The sequence below is a fragment of the Schistocerca serialis genome, chromosome 4 (genome assembly GCF_023864345.2).
Source record: "Schistocerca serialis cubense isolate TAMUIC-IGC-003099 chromosome 4, iqSchSeri2.2, whole genome shotgun sequence".
Classification (NCBI taxonomy): domain Eukaryota; kingdom Metazoa; phylum Arthropoda; class Insecta; order Orthoptera; family Acrididae; genus Schistocerca; species Schistocerca serialis.
In genome coordinates, this window is record NC_064641.1 from 316,778,368 (window position 1) to 316,793,818 (window position 15,451).

General features: G+C 43.1%; 1 protein-coding gene across 1 annotated transcript in view; it reads left to right on the plus strand.

Annotated features, from left to right (window-relative positions):
- Nucleotides 1–15,451, plus strand: part of LOC126474415 (glutamate receptor ionotropic, NMDA 2D-like) — a 580,517-nt gene that overhangs the window by 299,584 nt on the left and 265,482 nt on the right. The window contains exon 4 of the mRNA XM_050101884.1: nucleotides 6,879–7,062. Coding sequence (XP_049957841.1) covers nucleotides 6,879–7,062 — 184 coding nt within the window. The remainder of the gene's footprint in view (nucleotides 1–6,878; nucleotides 7,063–15,451) is intronic.

Consider the following 15,451-nt stretch of genomic DNA (forward strand, 5'->3'; position numbering starts at 1 on the left):
TGAAGCTTCGTCTCACGCGGTCTGCACGTCCAGCACGAACGCTGGTCCAACTGAGGCGCCAGGAGGAAATGGCATGGCAAGCCGTTCCACAGGACTACATCCAGCATCTCTACGATCGTCTCCATGGGAGAATAGCAGCCTGCATTGCTGCGAAAGGTGGATATACACTGTACTAGTGCCGACATTGTGCATGCTCTGTTGCCTGTGTCTATGTGCCTGTGGTTCTGTCAGTGTGATCATGTGTTGTATCCGACCCCAGGAATGTGTCAATAAAGTTTCCCCTTCCTGGGACAATGAATTCACGGTGTTCTTATTTCATTTCCAGGAGTGTATCTCTGACTTCCAAGTGGTACCATAAGCTTGCGTAATTTTCAAAGCTATATTCTGTTTAGCTGCTTCATTTTGGTACTACGTAGTAACTGGCTGTAGAGGGATAGATGTTTCCAGTTCATAAGCTATTTGCGTCGCAGGATCTAACGTATAACCTTTCGGTATGAGGAAAACGCATTTTCACGAACTCCGTTTGTTCCCGACTTGAAAACAAATACACAAGGAAACACATTGCATTTTCGTCTACGTACGTGCACCGTATGGTGCATGGCGGGGGATACCATGTACCATTCTAGCTACTTCCTTTCCTCTTCTACCCGCAAATGGGGTGAGGAAAAAACAGCTGTCTTTAAGCGTCCGTACAAGCTCTAATTTCCCTTACCTTTTCTTCGCTATCCTTACGCCAAATGTTCATTGGCGGTAGTAGGACATTCTGTAGTCAACTGAAAACGTCAATTTTCTAAACTTTCTCAACGGTCTTTCGCGATAAGCTTGGTATTTCTCCTTTGTGGTGGTCGGACGTATTAGACCGGAACCTCGACGGTGAGTACGCCTGCTCACACGTTCCACTGTAGTCCAACATGCAGCGACTGTCCCTCTGAAGGCCCCACAAATCTGGATTTTGCACTATTCGACCAGCTGGCGAAATGAAGACCGACTATGAGTCCCCTTTCAAAGTCTGTCTATGCTGACATCTTGTGTTGTCAGGTGTTCTGCCGGATATCAGCGTCGTACTTGCACGATATTTCGGTCACGTAGCTCGTGACCTTCATCAGGTGCGACCTGAGACTGCTCCTCGAGTGGACCTGCCAGTATTTATGCCTATGGCCTTCCCCCTCCACCAACGGCTGCAGGCGCTTCCTCTGTGGTCCGCGCCCATTCCCTGCGACCGGCTGGAGCGTTGCTGCTCCGTTTTCCGTCCGCAGCGGTTCTAGGTGTTCCCTCTGCGGTCCGCGCCCACCAAACCCGCTCCTAGGGGTTTCATCTACGGTTTGGGGTACCAAGCGTTCCCCCTGCGGTCCGCGCCCGTTCACCACGACCTGTTGGAGCGTTGCCGCTCCGTTTTTCGTCCGCTGCGGCTCTGGATGTTCCCTCTACGGTCCGCGTCCACCAGTCCCACTTCTGGGTGTTCCATCTTCGGTCTGGTGCGCCTGGCAGTCCGTCAGGGGCTCGTTTTCCATCTCCATGTCTCTGGTTCTTCTGTTTGTGTAGTGTTGCAACTGGGGGCCAGCTCCTTTAACAATTCCAGAGCCGGATCCCAGGCTCTGCTTAGCTGGTACCCTGTGTCACGGTTCATAAGATCGTCAGCCATTTTAATTTCTATCGATTCTCTTATAACACTGTCTCAAAATCTGTCTATGCTGATTACGCTATCTCATACTAGTACACGGTATCTCCGTATCCTTCACGTGATCCCTCAACTTCTGACACTGTGCACGCCCCTTATATACCTTATCAAGCCTGACAACAATGTTAAATACGAACAACACTAATTCAGGTGGGTTTTCTACCTGTCGCAGAGAATTGCACCTCTGATCATGTATTCGTTCATGTACGCAAAGGTGTGTGTGTCTACGGATATAAATTAAAATCCAACCATGTCCGGTGGGTCTTTCACTTTTTTCAGGCAGTGTTCATGTCGACCACTGGCACGCAAACAACTCTCATCTGCAGTTGTACGAAAATGAATAAACATTTGCCTATACGCTTATGGTGTGTACTCGTATGTGTATGAAGATGCAGTAAAATCCGACCATGTCTTCTGGGTGCTTCACGTTTTTTTGGGCAGTGTTAATGTCCGTCAAGGGCCATGAGTGATCCTCAACTGCAGTTCTACGAAAATCAGCAAAATATAGCTACAGATACAATGGTATAACTGTAGTATGATCAGGTGTGTTATATGTATTCTGGTGAGACCGTCCGTCCGCAGATAAGTTCAGTTATTAAAGCCTAGTACTTGATAACGGCTTAAGGCGGAATCTTGTTGTGTTACAGGTCTGTATGCCTTTCTATTATATCAAAGGTTTTATAATTCACGTAGCTGTAGGGTCCCAAAAACTACAAAAAGCCACTGCTGAAGAGGTCAGCAGCACTTTGCCGAAACGCATGTTGGGATTACAGTCAACATAAAATATCGAGTACACAAGTGCGAAAATACTTTTTTCTCTCGTGTTCTTTCTTTTCAATTCCTGATCAAAACCTGTAACTGACAAACCTTCAAGCTTCTAGCAAAACTGAAGGAAAATTAATCTTTTTTTTACAAGTCGTTGTTTCCGATCTAGTTCAGAACATCATTATAAATCATTCCAACGGTGAGAGCACATATTTTTGTCTATTGACACTGTCACCTTCTTGCTCTTTGACGCCATTTTGCGCCCACAACAAAGGGAGGCAATACAGTTCTGTAGAACACAGTGTTAACTTGTCAAAGTTGTAGCTGGCAGGATCCGAATACGGTGGTACGCTGAATTTCAATTTAAGAATTATCGTCGTCGACTGTAGCTGCTATTACCTATGAAGTATCGAATACTGTCCAGCTATTGTAGTTTAAAAAATGCCGATCCTGATGAAAAGGAGATCTATATTAACGAGAGCAGAATAAACGATGCTTCATTGTATAGATATAAGCCTCTTCAAACGGACGTCCTAAATTATTATAGCTATAAAAATCCATCGGAGTATGTTAAATGGTCGAGCTGCGTGAAGCGCAGCATGGCGAACACACCAGTTAGCCGTGCAAACCGATACGGCGGCCTGTCAGGTTCCGGTTTGCTAAGCCACGCAGCTGGCTGGAGTGTTGTGCGAACTCCACCAGACGGGTAGCAGACTTCAAGGCGTCAGTTGTTAGAGAACGTCCACCACCACAACAGAGAGAATCACTTCAGGTTAACCTGTGAATATTATGGATGAAATGTGCCACTAACAAATACACTATTTTTACCTATAAAAATATTCTTAGAACTGCATTAACTGTAAGAGTAAGGTACAACGTGTCGACAATTTATTCACAGTATCATGATTTTAGCAATTTTAAGTGTGGTGTCACCGCCAGGCACCACGCTTGCTAGGTGGTAGCTTAAATCGGCCGCGGTCCATTTAGTACATGTCGGACCCGCGTGTCGCCACCGTGTGATCGCAGACCGAGCGCCACCACAAGGCAGGTCTCGAGATACGGAATAGGACTCGCCCCAGTTGTACGACGACATTGCTAGCGACTACACTGACGAAGCCTTTCTCTCAATTGCCGAGAGACAGTTAGAATAGCCTTCAGCTAAGTCCATGGCTACGACCTAGCAAGGCGCCATTAGCCTTACATAGTTTGATAGTTATCGTATGAAATGTCTCATCAAGAACGTTGTAAACCAATGACGGATTAAAAGTTAAGTATTCCCAAAGCAACGTACTTTTCTTTATAGCAATTCATTGAGCGTCCTGGTTCAGACTTCAAGATATTCTGCGTGAGCTTATAGCGTGCCTATCGGCCCCCTCAAAATAACACTGTGTCGGCACTTCTGTCGACACATCATTAAGTACATAAATACTTGTTACATTTATTTATCTTTCCAACACGCATTTCAGAGTTTTATAATTCCATCATCAGCAGATCCGCTTAAACAGTAGTCAAACGGAGCAATAACAACCATCTACTGTCTTTTACAGCGTTTTTATTGCAGCAATGTACATTTTAACGACACAGCCACACCATCAGTGCTCAGGTGGTTATGTGGTGACGTTCATTGCGATGTCAGCAGCAAGAAACTTACCTGCTAATTTTATTGAGTTATTTTGTATATGACATTACAATGAAGCAACTCGCTACTGTTCAACATACAAAGTTTTCAAAGGTGACACTTCCGTGATATTCCTGTTTACACTGCCGACGGCACACCAATGTGGTTGTTTCCACCAAGAACGCCTATGCAAGCGACAGACGAGACCCCATGCCACCACAGTACGTGGTTCGAATTAACCCTGCGGGAATATGGACAAACCAGGAATCTCTGGGAAAGGAATAAGGCAGACATGCGTGCAGGGTGTTCCACAATTCATGTTACACACTTCTAGAGATTATAGAGGGGACTTAGAAGATCAAGTATTACACAGGAACCCATGTCCGGGAAAGACACTCAACGATGCTACATAGCATCAAAGCTACAAGCAGATGCCTATAAATGTATGCATATAAAGGGTGATTTCGTGATGATGTTAAGATGGATAAATGTACCTATTTGATGTAAGGGTCTCTGCACCGGAAACGGACGAGTCAAAAGCTATAAGTGAGAAGAGTTTCCGTACCTCTGACATTGGAATACGTATACTGGTACTGTTGTTGCTAAGATTGTAAGGTAGGCAACTTTCGGAGGTGGTAGTATGGGCCAAAAACAAGAAAAAATCCGGGAAACGTTGGGTCTAAGATGTATATCTTAAGTGCTATGAGCATTTGTTCAATAGACAAGATGCGTTTCACAGTAGCTCCTTATGTATGCGCTTTAGAGCCTATGTTTACTGGACGTTTCTTCCTTGTTTTGATCCATATTAGCATCTCTAAAAGTTTCATATCCTACAATCTTAGCAACAACACTGCCAATACATGTATTCCAGTAGCAGAGGTATCAGAACGGGTTTCGCTTATAACTTTCGACTCGTTCGTTTCCGGTACAGGGACCCTTACCTCAAATTGATAAACTCATCCTCCTTCATCATCCTAGAAAAATTTTGTAACATCATTACGGAATCACACTGTACACACATATATTTGCAGACGCCGGCGCCTGTAACTCTGACGCTCTTTAGCATAGCTGGATGACGTTTCCGGTTATGTAAAACTTGACCTACTATTCCCATCTACAACCTCTACAAGTGAGCAACATGAAATTGTGAAACACCACGTATAAAGCGTCTCCAAGGGCTATAGAACAGGGTGACTCGTCCTGTACCTTGCAAGAGGATTTTCATCAGCCGATTTCCACTGATGCAGGTAGGTGCCTCCTTTCCGAGAGGGGTACCACCAGCACATGATACGGGCATTCAGTCAGAAGACACACCTGCGCACTTGGAACCTGCGTGCAGCCTCTGAACGCTACACCTAAGCCACACCTGCTCCGACGTCAAATATTCCGTCGCACCCTCACTCAAGAAGAAATTATTAATGACTTTAAAAAGGTAGCGTAACCAGAAAGAAAGGAAAACAAACTAAAAAGGAACAAATAACAGCTTTGTATGCGCAGCCACAAGGTTTAAAATCCATGTGTTTGCGCTACATGTCCAGCTTTCAGCTAATGTCCATGCATACAACGAACGGGCTTCACAACTAACTTGGTTTGTTTGTGTTATGAGCTTCGGCCGGTTTCCGTTTTATTCCGGATACTACGATTTTGAATTAGACATGGTTACGATTTAGATCAGTGTTTTGTATTTTTGGGGTTTGTGCAGATAAATTGTGCCATCTCTACAGTACCACTATTACAATAAGGACCTTTTATAGATGAAGAAAATTAAGACGGGGCATAGAATTAGCGTAAAACTGAGGAGGCAGTACCCTCAATCACCTTGGGCAAAAAACACGTACTTCATTACTATACTTGAGATTATGAAGATTACCAAGGATTCCCATCATATATGTAAGGTCCGCCTCGGTAGCCGAGTGGTCAACGCGACAGACCCTCATATGGGGGACCCGGGTCTGATTCCCGGTACTGCCTGGGATTTTCCTTCATGGGAGGACTGGACCAGGGTGCACTCAGGCTCGTGATGCCAGCTTCGCGATTGACAGGTATCGGCTCCAGTGTCGAAACGTCAACAACGGCCACGACTGCAAAGGTGTGCTGAAGACTACTTTCGTCAAAGATCGAATAAAACATGTCTGTGTATTTCTTAAAACTTTAAAGAGACAGGCAGTATCGAAGACCTTCCTCGAAGTGGACATCCCCGTGTATTTGAAGCATGTGTTGGCCGAGCGCAAGCTGCATTTCAACGCAGCCCCTATAGGTCAAATTGGGGTTTGAACTGGGGACGTGATGAATTACACATTTCATGAGATGTGGATAGGTCGTGATGGTCGCATCGCAAGATCACCATGCTCTCCCAATGTCACACCTTTAGACTTATTTTTGTGGGATTACATCAAGTATCGCGTTTACAAAACATCAGTCAGTGACATTGCTACACTTTGTTCACGAATCAACGAAACAATTATAACTGTTGATGCAGCAGTTCTGACTCGTACAGGGGCAGCAACAGAATATATCATTGATGTTCTATGAACGACGAGGGGGACGCACATAGAAATGCTGGCATATAAGTAAAAACTTTAAGAGATGGTATACGTTAACAACTACCTCTAACAGTTTTCAAATTATGATTTTTGATAATAATAGCGGGATTTCACGAGTGTTCTGTAGGGTTACTCTAATGCTTTTAATGGATATTTTTCGAATGATCACTCCCACTTTCAATGAGTACTTTGAGACTATGCAAAAATGTTAATCGTAATCCAAAAGCTGGCTTCCATCCTTTTGTGCTGACGTCAGTGTTCCGGCCTTTTGCAGAACGGCAAGTGGAACGGTCTGATCGCGGACCTGGTGAACCGCAAGACGGACATGGTGATGACGTCTCTGATGATAAACTCGGAGCGTGAGAACGCCGTGGACTTCACGGTTCCCTTCATGGAGACGGGCATCGCCATCCTGGTCGCCAAGAGGACTGGCATCATCTCGCCAACCGCTTTTCTGGGTGAGTAGCCTCATGAGCTCTGATCGCAACCAGCCACGCCAGTATATACAACTCTCCCGTTATTGTATTTTGGTGTACCAGAAATAATGTTAGAAGCTGTTGAAAAACCTAGCCAACCAGCTGCAAAAGAAAGGATTATTAGCCCTTGACCTAGATTTCGATATTTTTAAAAATTGTCTTCTTCAAAAGGAGTGGGCCTTGCTACATCACACGATGGTACATTATAATAACTAAAGACGGGCGACTCTTGTCATATATGAAATTGACAAAACAAGAATTATCCCAAGCCATGCTTGGGATAATTCGTAACAGCTGCCCTCTGTCTCTGGCATCATGTACACTTAACGTATGCAAATATTTTATCACGTGACTCCTGTTATAAGTTTATTTTGGCAAGAGCCTCTACCTGTGGGCATTTACCAGTGAGCATTCACTCTGAAGTACGTTAAATGTAATCTGGCTGCTATCTAAAGCCATTGTTTGGTTTAATTCTTGTTTTTGTCAATTTTATATATGACAAGAGCATCTCGGCTTCAGCTATTCTAATGTACCATCATGTGATATAATACCCCTGCTGAAGAAGACATTTTTAGAAATATCGAAATTTAGGTCAAGGGCTAACAAGCCTTTATTTTGCAACTGATTCGCTGATTTTTTCAGCCTCTTCAGATTTACACAGTTGCTGATTCGCAGCCATGTTTAAGATTTAGAGCTATAGTACGCGTTCTCACAGTGTCTAAGGCAAGGTTTCTTATATATAGGAAAAATAGTATGAAGGATAGAATTCACTGTAAATAGAAGACAGAGCAGATGCTAGGTTATCGTAAAGGTTGAGAAACAGGGTTAACCTCATATGAATCGACAGAAAATCAATGCCTACAATAATAGTTTGGTTTACATGACGACGTCGCAAGCAAAAAATGAAGAGATAGAAAAAGTAAATAAGAATATTGAAGGGGTAATTCATCATGAAAAGGGAGATGATACTCCAATAATAATGAAAGAATGGAAACTGTGGTAGGGGAAGATACTGAAGGCGCAGTGACGGGAGAATATGGGCAGGGAGTACGAATGAGAGAAGAAAGACTACTTGAGTTCTGTAATACATTCCATCTAGCAATAACGAACACATCGTGCAAAAATCGCAAGAGGAGGAAGTATACTTGGAAAAGGTCTGGAGATACGCGAAGATTTCAGTTGGATTACATAACAACCAGGCAGAGAATTATTTTCTCAGATATAGGATTGTAAGACGTACTCCATAGCAGACGTAGATTCTGGCAAGGGAGAGGACTTCTGAAGTACTGAGGAATGATGAGATGCTTTGAAAGATCTCTGAGGCTGCAGATACTGAGATAATGAAAACCCAATAGGCAGCTAAACTGAAGAGGATGTACATCTCTAAAAACGGAAATCTCAGAAACTGGACTGACAAACATAGCTGCAATGTGGGTAATTGCGAAGAAAACTAGAGTAACTGAAGAATTTCGCAAACTGGAGAAGGAAATACAATGTTTAGCAAAAGACAGGAATACATCTATGTAAGCCACTTACGAGTGTAATTGCAGATAAGACCAGACAAAACGACTGCTGAAAAGAAATCGAAAAACCTTAGATGGAATTAAAAGCAAGGGAGGCAGCATGAAGAGTTCAATGGGAATTCCACTGTTAACTGCAGTCGATAGCGAGGACCTGTCTGATGTCTTGATAGATGAAGAAATGAGAATCTGTATTGAAGACATCGGAGATCCAGTAGGACTAAAAAGAAGTATGTGTTCGTAAATATTAACACTAAGCATGTACACATATACTGTAAGATAATTCATTATACATAATTTCGATAAAAGAATCGTTCAAATGATACCTGAAATATGCAGCTAACTAACCAACCAACTAGAGTCAACGTCTAACAGAGGTTTGGAGCACTTATGATCAAATAAGATAGAAACGATAGGTAACAATCTCATGAAATTTTTAAATCATTGGGATACGTGGTAACTAAATTATTATTCAAGTTGATGTCAGACTTTCTGAAAACTATCATTTACACAGCTGCGAATATAACAAGGGCATATAACTGCGGAAACTATTGCACATCCAGCTTAACAGCTCATGCAGCCAAGCTGCTGACAGCAGTAACATACAGCAGATTGGAAAAGAAACTTGAGGATCTGTCTGAAGACAAAGAGTTTGGCTATAGGGAAGGTAAAGGAATCAAAGAAACAGTTCTGACATAAGGCTGATGATGGAAGCAAGACTTACAAAATTTCGAGGAGTAGTCACAGGATTTGTCGACCTAGAGAAAGCGTATGGCAATGTAAAATGTTCGAAATTTTAACAAGAACAGGAGTAAGTTACAGGGAAAGACGAGTAAAATACTATATGTGCAAGAAACAAGAGGGAACGATAAGTCTGAAAGACGAAGAATGAAGTGCTCGGGTTACAAATGGTTCAAGATCGGTCTGTTGTCCCCACCGTTCAATCTAGACATCGAAGAAGCAGTAATGCAAGTAAAAGAACGGCTCAAGAATGGGATTAAAGTTCAGGATGAATGGATATCAATAACTAGATTCGCTAACGACATTGCTGTCCTCAGCGAAAGTGAAGGAAAAGGATTACAAGACCTCTCGAACAGAACGAACAGTTTGAGGAGCATAGATTAATTTTTAGTGGTATACCGAAGAAATATAAAAGGAATGAGGATCAGAACCATAGACTGCTGGGGAATCGGAAAAGATGAGAATCGAAGCGTTTGGGAAGTGCTGCTATAGAAGGACATTGAAGGTTTGGTAAGCTGATAAGAAATGAAGAGGTTCTTCACAGGGTCGCCGAGGAATGGAACTAATGGAAAACAATGACAAGAAGAAGGCGGCTGGATGATAGCACGTGTGTTAATGCATCACGGAGTAACGTCCATGGTATGAGTGGGAGTTGTAGAGGGTAAAAAATGTACGGAAAGACAAAGTTTGGAATACACCCAACAAGTAATTGAGAATGTAGGTTGCAAATGCTACTCTGAGGTGAAGATGTCAACACAGAACATGAATCCGTGGTGGGCCGCATCAAGCCACAGGAGTGGTGACAAATAAAGAAGCCCAGGTTGTGGATGAGGTGCTGATTCCACGAAGAACGGAAAAGACTGACACTAGCAGACGGATGAAGTACGCACAACTCTTCTACCATACGTGCAAGAGACGCCGAACATGTCGGGAAAATAATTCTTCGCCGAGTGGGTATCAGAACTATGTATTGGAGCAACAATAAATTTGTAGAACGGCTAGGGTCCACCTAATATGCAGTCGATGATACGCTAAAGGCTCTTTAAGGGGAGGGGGAGCGTGGAAGTGAGAGACTATTTGACTGATCAGGATATCACTGAAAACGCAAACGTCTGATACGACTGGGAGGGCATAATGAATTCACAGTGGCAGAAAATATAAATTTATATGGCTAACATATACAGTTCAATGGGGCTTACGTACCAGCTAGACAATCTATTACATGCCAAAAGAAGATAAGAGAAGCGCTCGAGATGTTAAAGGAGTTCACAAACATGAACCGCAATGATGGTTGCTGGCTTCTATCTTCAATGTAAACCAATAAAATTCCAATACTATCAACAAATACTAACAGTAATAGTAACATTTTATCTGTACTTCACACAATACAACAACACATTTCGAGCAACAGTGTTCTCAACTCAGGTTTTCGACACTTCGTTCGTATGATTTAAGTACTAAAGCCTCTGGCAGCACATTAGCGGCGTTGATAAAAATTTCTATGAATCCTCACCTTCCATCAGAATCGTCCACTTCTGTTCTTGTCAGTCGGGTATCATACATCGCAACAGCGCGCTAGATCGTCTCCTCTTCGTTATATGTGGGCGCCAAGTGTCCAGTTGAGGTTTTTCCTTGTGTACTGCCGTATCTGTAAGTTGCTGTAGCGAGATACCAGTGCATATGCGCAGCTACTAACTGAGCCAAAGCGCCATTCCATTGGACACATTGTCGACCCTCTTTTGTCTCCGCCGCTTCACGCTCGGAAAATGGATAATATTAAAAACGCTTAATTTTTTACTCTCCTTTTAAGGGCTTGGTGGGTTATGAGTGAAAGTAGTCTATAAGTGTCGAATTGTATTGCCGTACTATTATTATATACCCACATGAAGACCACTTGCAAATTGAGGTCGAAACGTTGATTCAGTCTTTTACAATATTTTTACACGTCAGGATACCCGAGAGCGCTAACGCGCCTGCTTCTGGGACATGGGGAAGTGAGCCAGCCGCGGATCGAATCCGTCTCACGAATTAATAACGAGAGCTGCTAAGCCATCCATCCTGGGTGTGGTTTTTAGGCGAATTCTCACATTCAACTAGGCAAATACAGGATTGATACCCACGTTATCAAACTTCACCACAATATCTCCACCAGGCGCGGCACAAAAATTGCTTTCCGGAAGGAAAAAGGGGAGGGGGAGGGGCATCAGGGAGATCATCCGGCCAACAAATTTCACCATATAAAGGGTGTTTCAAAAGGTACGCTACTATTTTAATGTGTTATAGCATTCAAACTGATTAAAATATTCACACAACTTTTGCCTTACATGGCACATTATCTCCCAAAGTTTTTGTGATATTCAAGGAATTCCAACACGTGCGCCTTTGGTGGGACGCAGAGCATCCAGTCTGTATTCAAGCATTATCCGTACTTGCCTACATATCTGCATCAACTGACACAATTGGCAACCATTCGTTTCTTTAAATCATTGATGTGGTTGACAGTCTCTGTCCTTGATATACCCCCGTAGAAAGAAATCCAGGCGACCAAGACCAGGGAACTTGACTAACTCTAACAACTCAGCGATCTTGTAACCCCGGTCTAGAATATCTCGCTCAGTCTCAGCCCAAAGTGGCGATACAGTATCTTGTCGGAAAACGACTGCCTTGGCAGTCAGCCAGCTATGGAGGCGCAAACAGTTATAGCACATCAGCAATTAACTGTTTTTTCTGGGACAAAAATAGATCGACAATGCGATCAACCGTGAAACAACACCACACATTCACTTTCCGTCTGTCACACACCTCTTCTGCCTGAGGATAAGGATTGGTTGTGCCCCAGATGCGAATATTGTGGTTGGCTGGTTGATTTGGGGGGGGGGGGGGGAGGGGAGCACACTGTGAGGTCATCGGTCCCATCGAATTGGGGGAAGATGTGGAAGGAAATCAGCCTTGCCCTTTCAAAGGAATCATCCCAGCATTTTCCTGAAGCGATTTAGGGAAATCACGGAAAACCTAATTCAGGATGGCCGGACACGTGTTTTAACATTCGTCCTCCCGAATGTGAGTCCACTGTGCTAACCACTGCGCAACCTCGCTCAGTCGAATACTGTGTTGGTTTACCTTAGCAAACACGTGAAATGTTGAAACTTCCTGGCAGACTAAAACTGTGTGTCGGACCGAGACCGAGTTCGAGTCCCGGTCCAGCACACAGTTTAAATCTGCCAGGAAGTTTCATATCAGCGCACTTTCCGCTGCAGAGTGAAAATCTCAAACGTGAAATGTTGCTTCGTCAGAAAATAATGGGTGGTTTAGAAAATTTTCGTCCTCCTCTAAACGGTAAAAAAATGCATACGTTGTGGCTTGTAGCGTGGTTTCAATGCATTCAACAGTTGCAGCCGGTTTGGGTGCATCTATAGACATTGCCAAGGACGCGGTGCACGGTTACCCTAGGGATATGCAGCTCCTGCCACACCCAACCCGTGCTGTATCGGCTTCACTTGTTCCAGATGCTCCAGTATCATGTTTCACATCAACGCTTCCTGTCTGCGTAAAATTCCTGTACCACCGGTGTATCGACCTCCACGACGGTGGGTGCTTCCTATTCCGTGTTTGGAAGTTCCTTTGAACCTGTGTGTCCGATTTGGTCTAACAAAATCATTCCACACGCAGAGTGTTTTCCTGAAGCTTTGTCATTGTGTTTCATTCAGGACGACCCGGAACACACAAGCAAATAAAACTTTATGAGTTTGTCTGTCACATAAGCCAAACATAGTGCGAATATCTTAATTAGTTTTTGTGGTACAGCACACTGAAGTTGTAAGGTACATTTCGAGACAACCTGCGTAACAATGTCGACCCCGTAGAGAAACAGAAAAAGGCGAAAAAGGGAAAAAGGAAAAAAATGCGGTTTGCAAAGTAGAATAATTTCATGGAGTATGAAGCCAGCTGCGAAAACCTATGATCATAAATCATTAACTAGTGTTCGCCCGACAGCTACACAGAAAAAAAAGAAAAAGCTCTGACCCTCGTTACCGACACCGTACATTACTTAGTCACGAGACATCATCCGAAGCTAAGTGTTATTCCCTGGAAAATTCGGCCTTCCAACGTTTCTTTTCTTTCTTTAGTTGTTTCTTCATTTCCTCATCCTTCCTCCCTAAGATTGTTGCGCACGTTAGACTACACCACAGCGCAAGCAGCAGATGCTCCCTGGCACCTCTCGAGTCTAACAATTTGGGCCTCACATTGGTCTGAACGGAGCACTTTGCCCTCAGCCGCAATTGAAGCGCAGAATCCAATTTTCGCGAGAAGATTAATGCCTGGGGGACGCGGCACTGAAACTGAATTTGTGGCTTTAACCACAGCGGCCTGAATGCGCAGACCATCCTACCGCACTGGGCAGTTGCAATCAGGGACACGCGTTTCGCGCTCTTGACTGAAACGTGCGTGACGTATGGGGGAACCACCCGGACTAGAGCATACGCTTCGGGACTGTCCGAACGTGCAAGGTGATTAGGCGTGATATCAACGCACTTCCCATCGTGAAGCGTATTTTCAACCGTTTCGCATTGTTTCGAAATAGATATATCGACCAGACGTTTGATACAGCGGTCGTGATGGCACAGAATAAAAAAGAATGACGAGATGGCCAATACTTGCCCGTTGACATACGACATTACCCCAGCTGTAGGAATTTAAATCGGCTACATATTCTTTTGTATTTCCGTAACGACATATCTAATGAAACCTTCTTTGTAGAAAATTATTCTTTATTCGCACCACTGTTACTTCCTTCTTTTACTGTACATCAAGTATTATGCATCTAACTGGTACTGTGCCCCTCTCCTTCTTGGCCTTCTCAGACTTCTTCGACGTAAATGATTATAATTTCTGACTTTGTAACGAAGTCTGCCGCAATTCATTCGTCGAAATCTTCACTCCATTTTCTTCTGTTGTCTTCAGTTTTGTTTCTTTCGTTAAACATATTTAATTTCTTTCTAAAGTCACTGTTCCTTAATCTTCCTACCTTGGTATAACCTTTTATAGACCTAAGAAATCTCATTTGAGCTGCCAAGGTCTTGTTTTCTTGTCGTTTGTAAATGACTCACGACTCATTTCGGTAGGACGGCCATCACTTCATAAAACTTCATTCTAATATCACATCCCAAATAATTAAAATCTCTGACCTATGCAGCTCTTAACGTTATCAAAGGCTTTTTCTAAGTGAGCAAATGACAGTTGTCTCTCTCGATTAAATTCTGCATGTTTTTCAATTAACAGTTTCTTCACAAATACTGCGTCTGTTGTCGATCTTCCTCTATTAAAGCACTCCTTTCTTCTTCACTTAATAAATACTCAGATATTACTTATAATCCTCTGTTCAGGATCCTCCTGTAAGCTATGTATGCTATGTCTGGTGAACTAATCCCTGTATAATTCTGGTACTTGCTTTCATCTCTTTTTTAAACTGCGGTATAACTTTTGCGTGCAGCCACGCTCTTGGTATGACTGATTTTCCAACATACATTAAGTTGATTCCGCAGTCTCAGAAAGAAAGGATAAAAATTATTGTCTTCACTTTCACACAATATTTATTGGTGGTCAGAAATGCCTGGGCAGTTTAGACACTATAAAGAAACTGAAAATCGCCGGTTGTTCTTGTCTATCTAAATATTGGCTGTTAGTTCATTGGCGGATCTAACTGTCGTCCTGTAATAAGGATTTTTCGTAGTGCGAGTTTCCTGTTCAACAAATATAGTACCTAACATTCTCTGTCTGCATCTCAGTGCCAAGTCGTCTGAAGTCCCAATCTAGTCCTCATTTATACCACAAGGAAAAATGAGCAACCGAAATCTAACTAACATTCTTCAGATCGGCTGACGAGGGATTCAACTTCATTGACTGTTTCCCAGTAACATTTTTATTACAAGATGCATGAGGTTAGTGACCACAGGACGTAAGATGGCGTGCTATTATGCACATTGAGACAAAATTTAACTAACTAATTAATGAATAGAAAACATTGTCACAAAAGGAAGCGTACTCCTCAAATGAAACATGGAACATATATGACAATTCTGGGACTTTGGTTCCGCATGGTCAAATTGGTT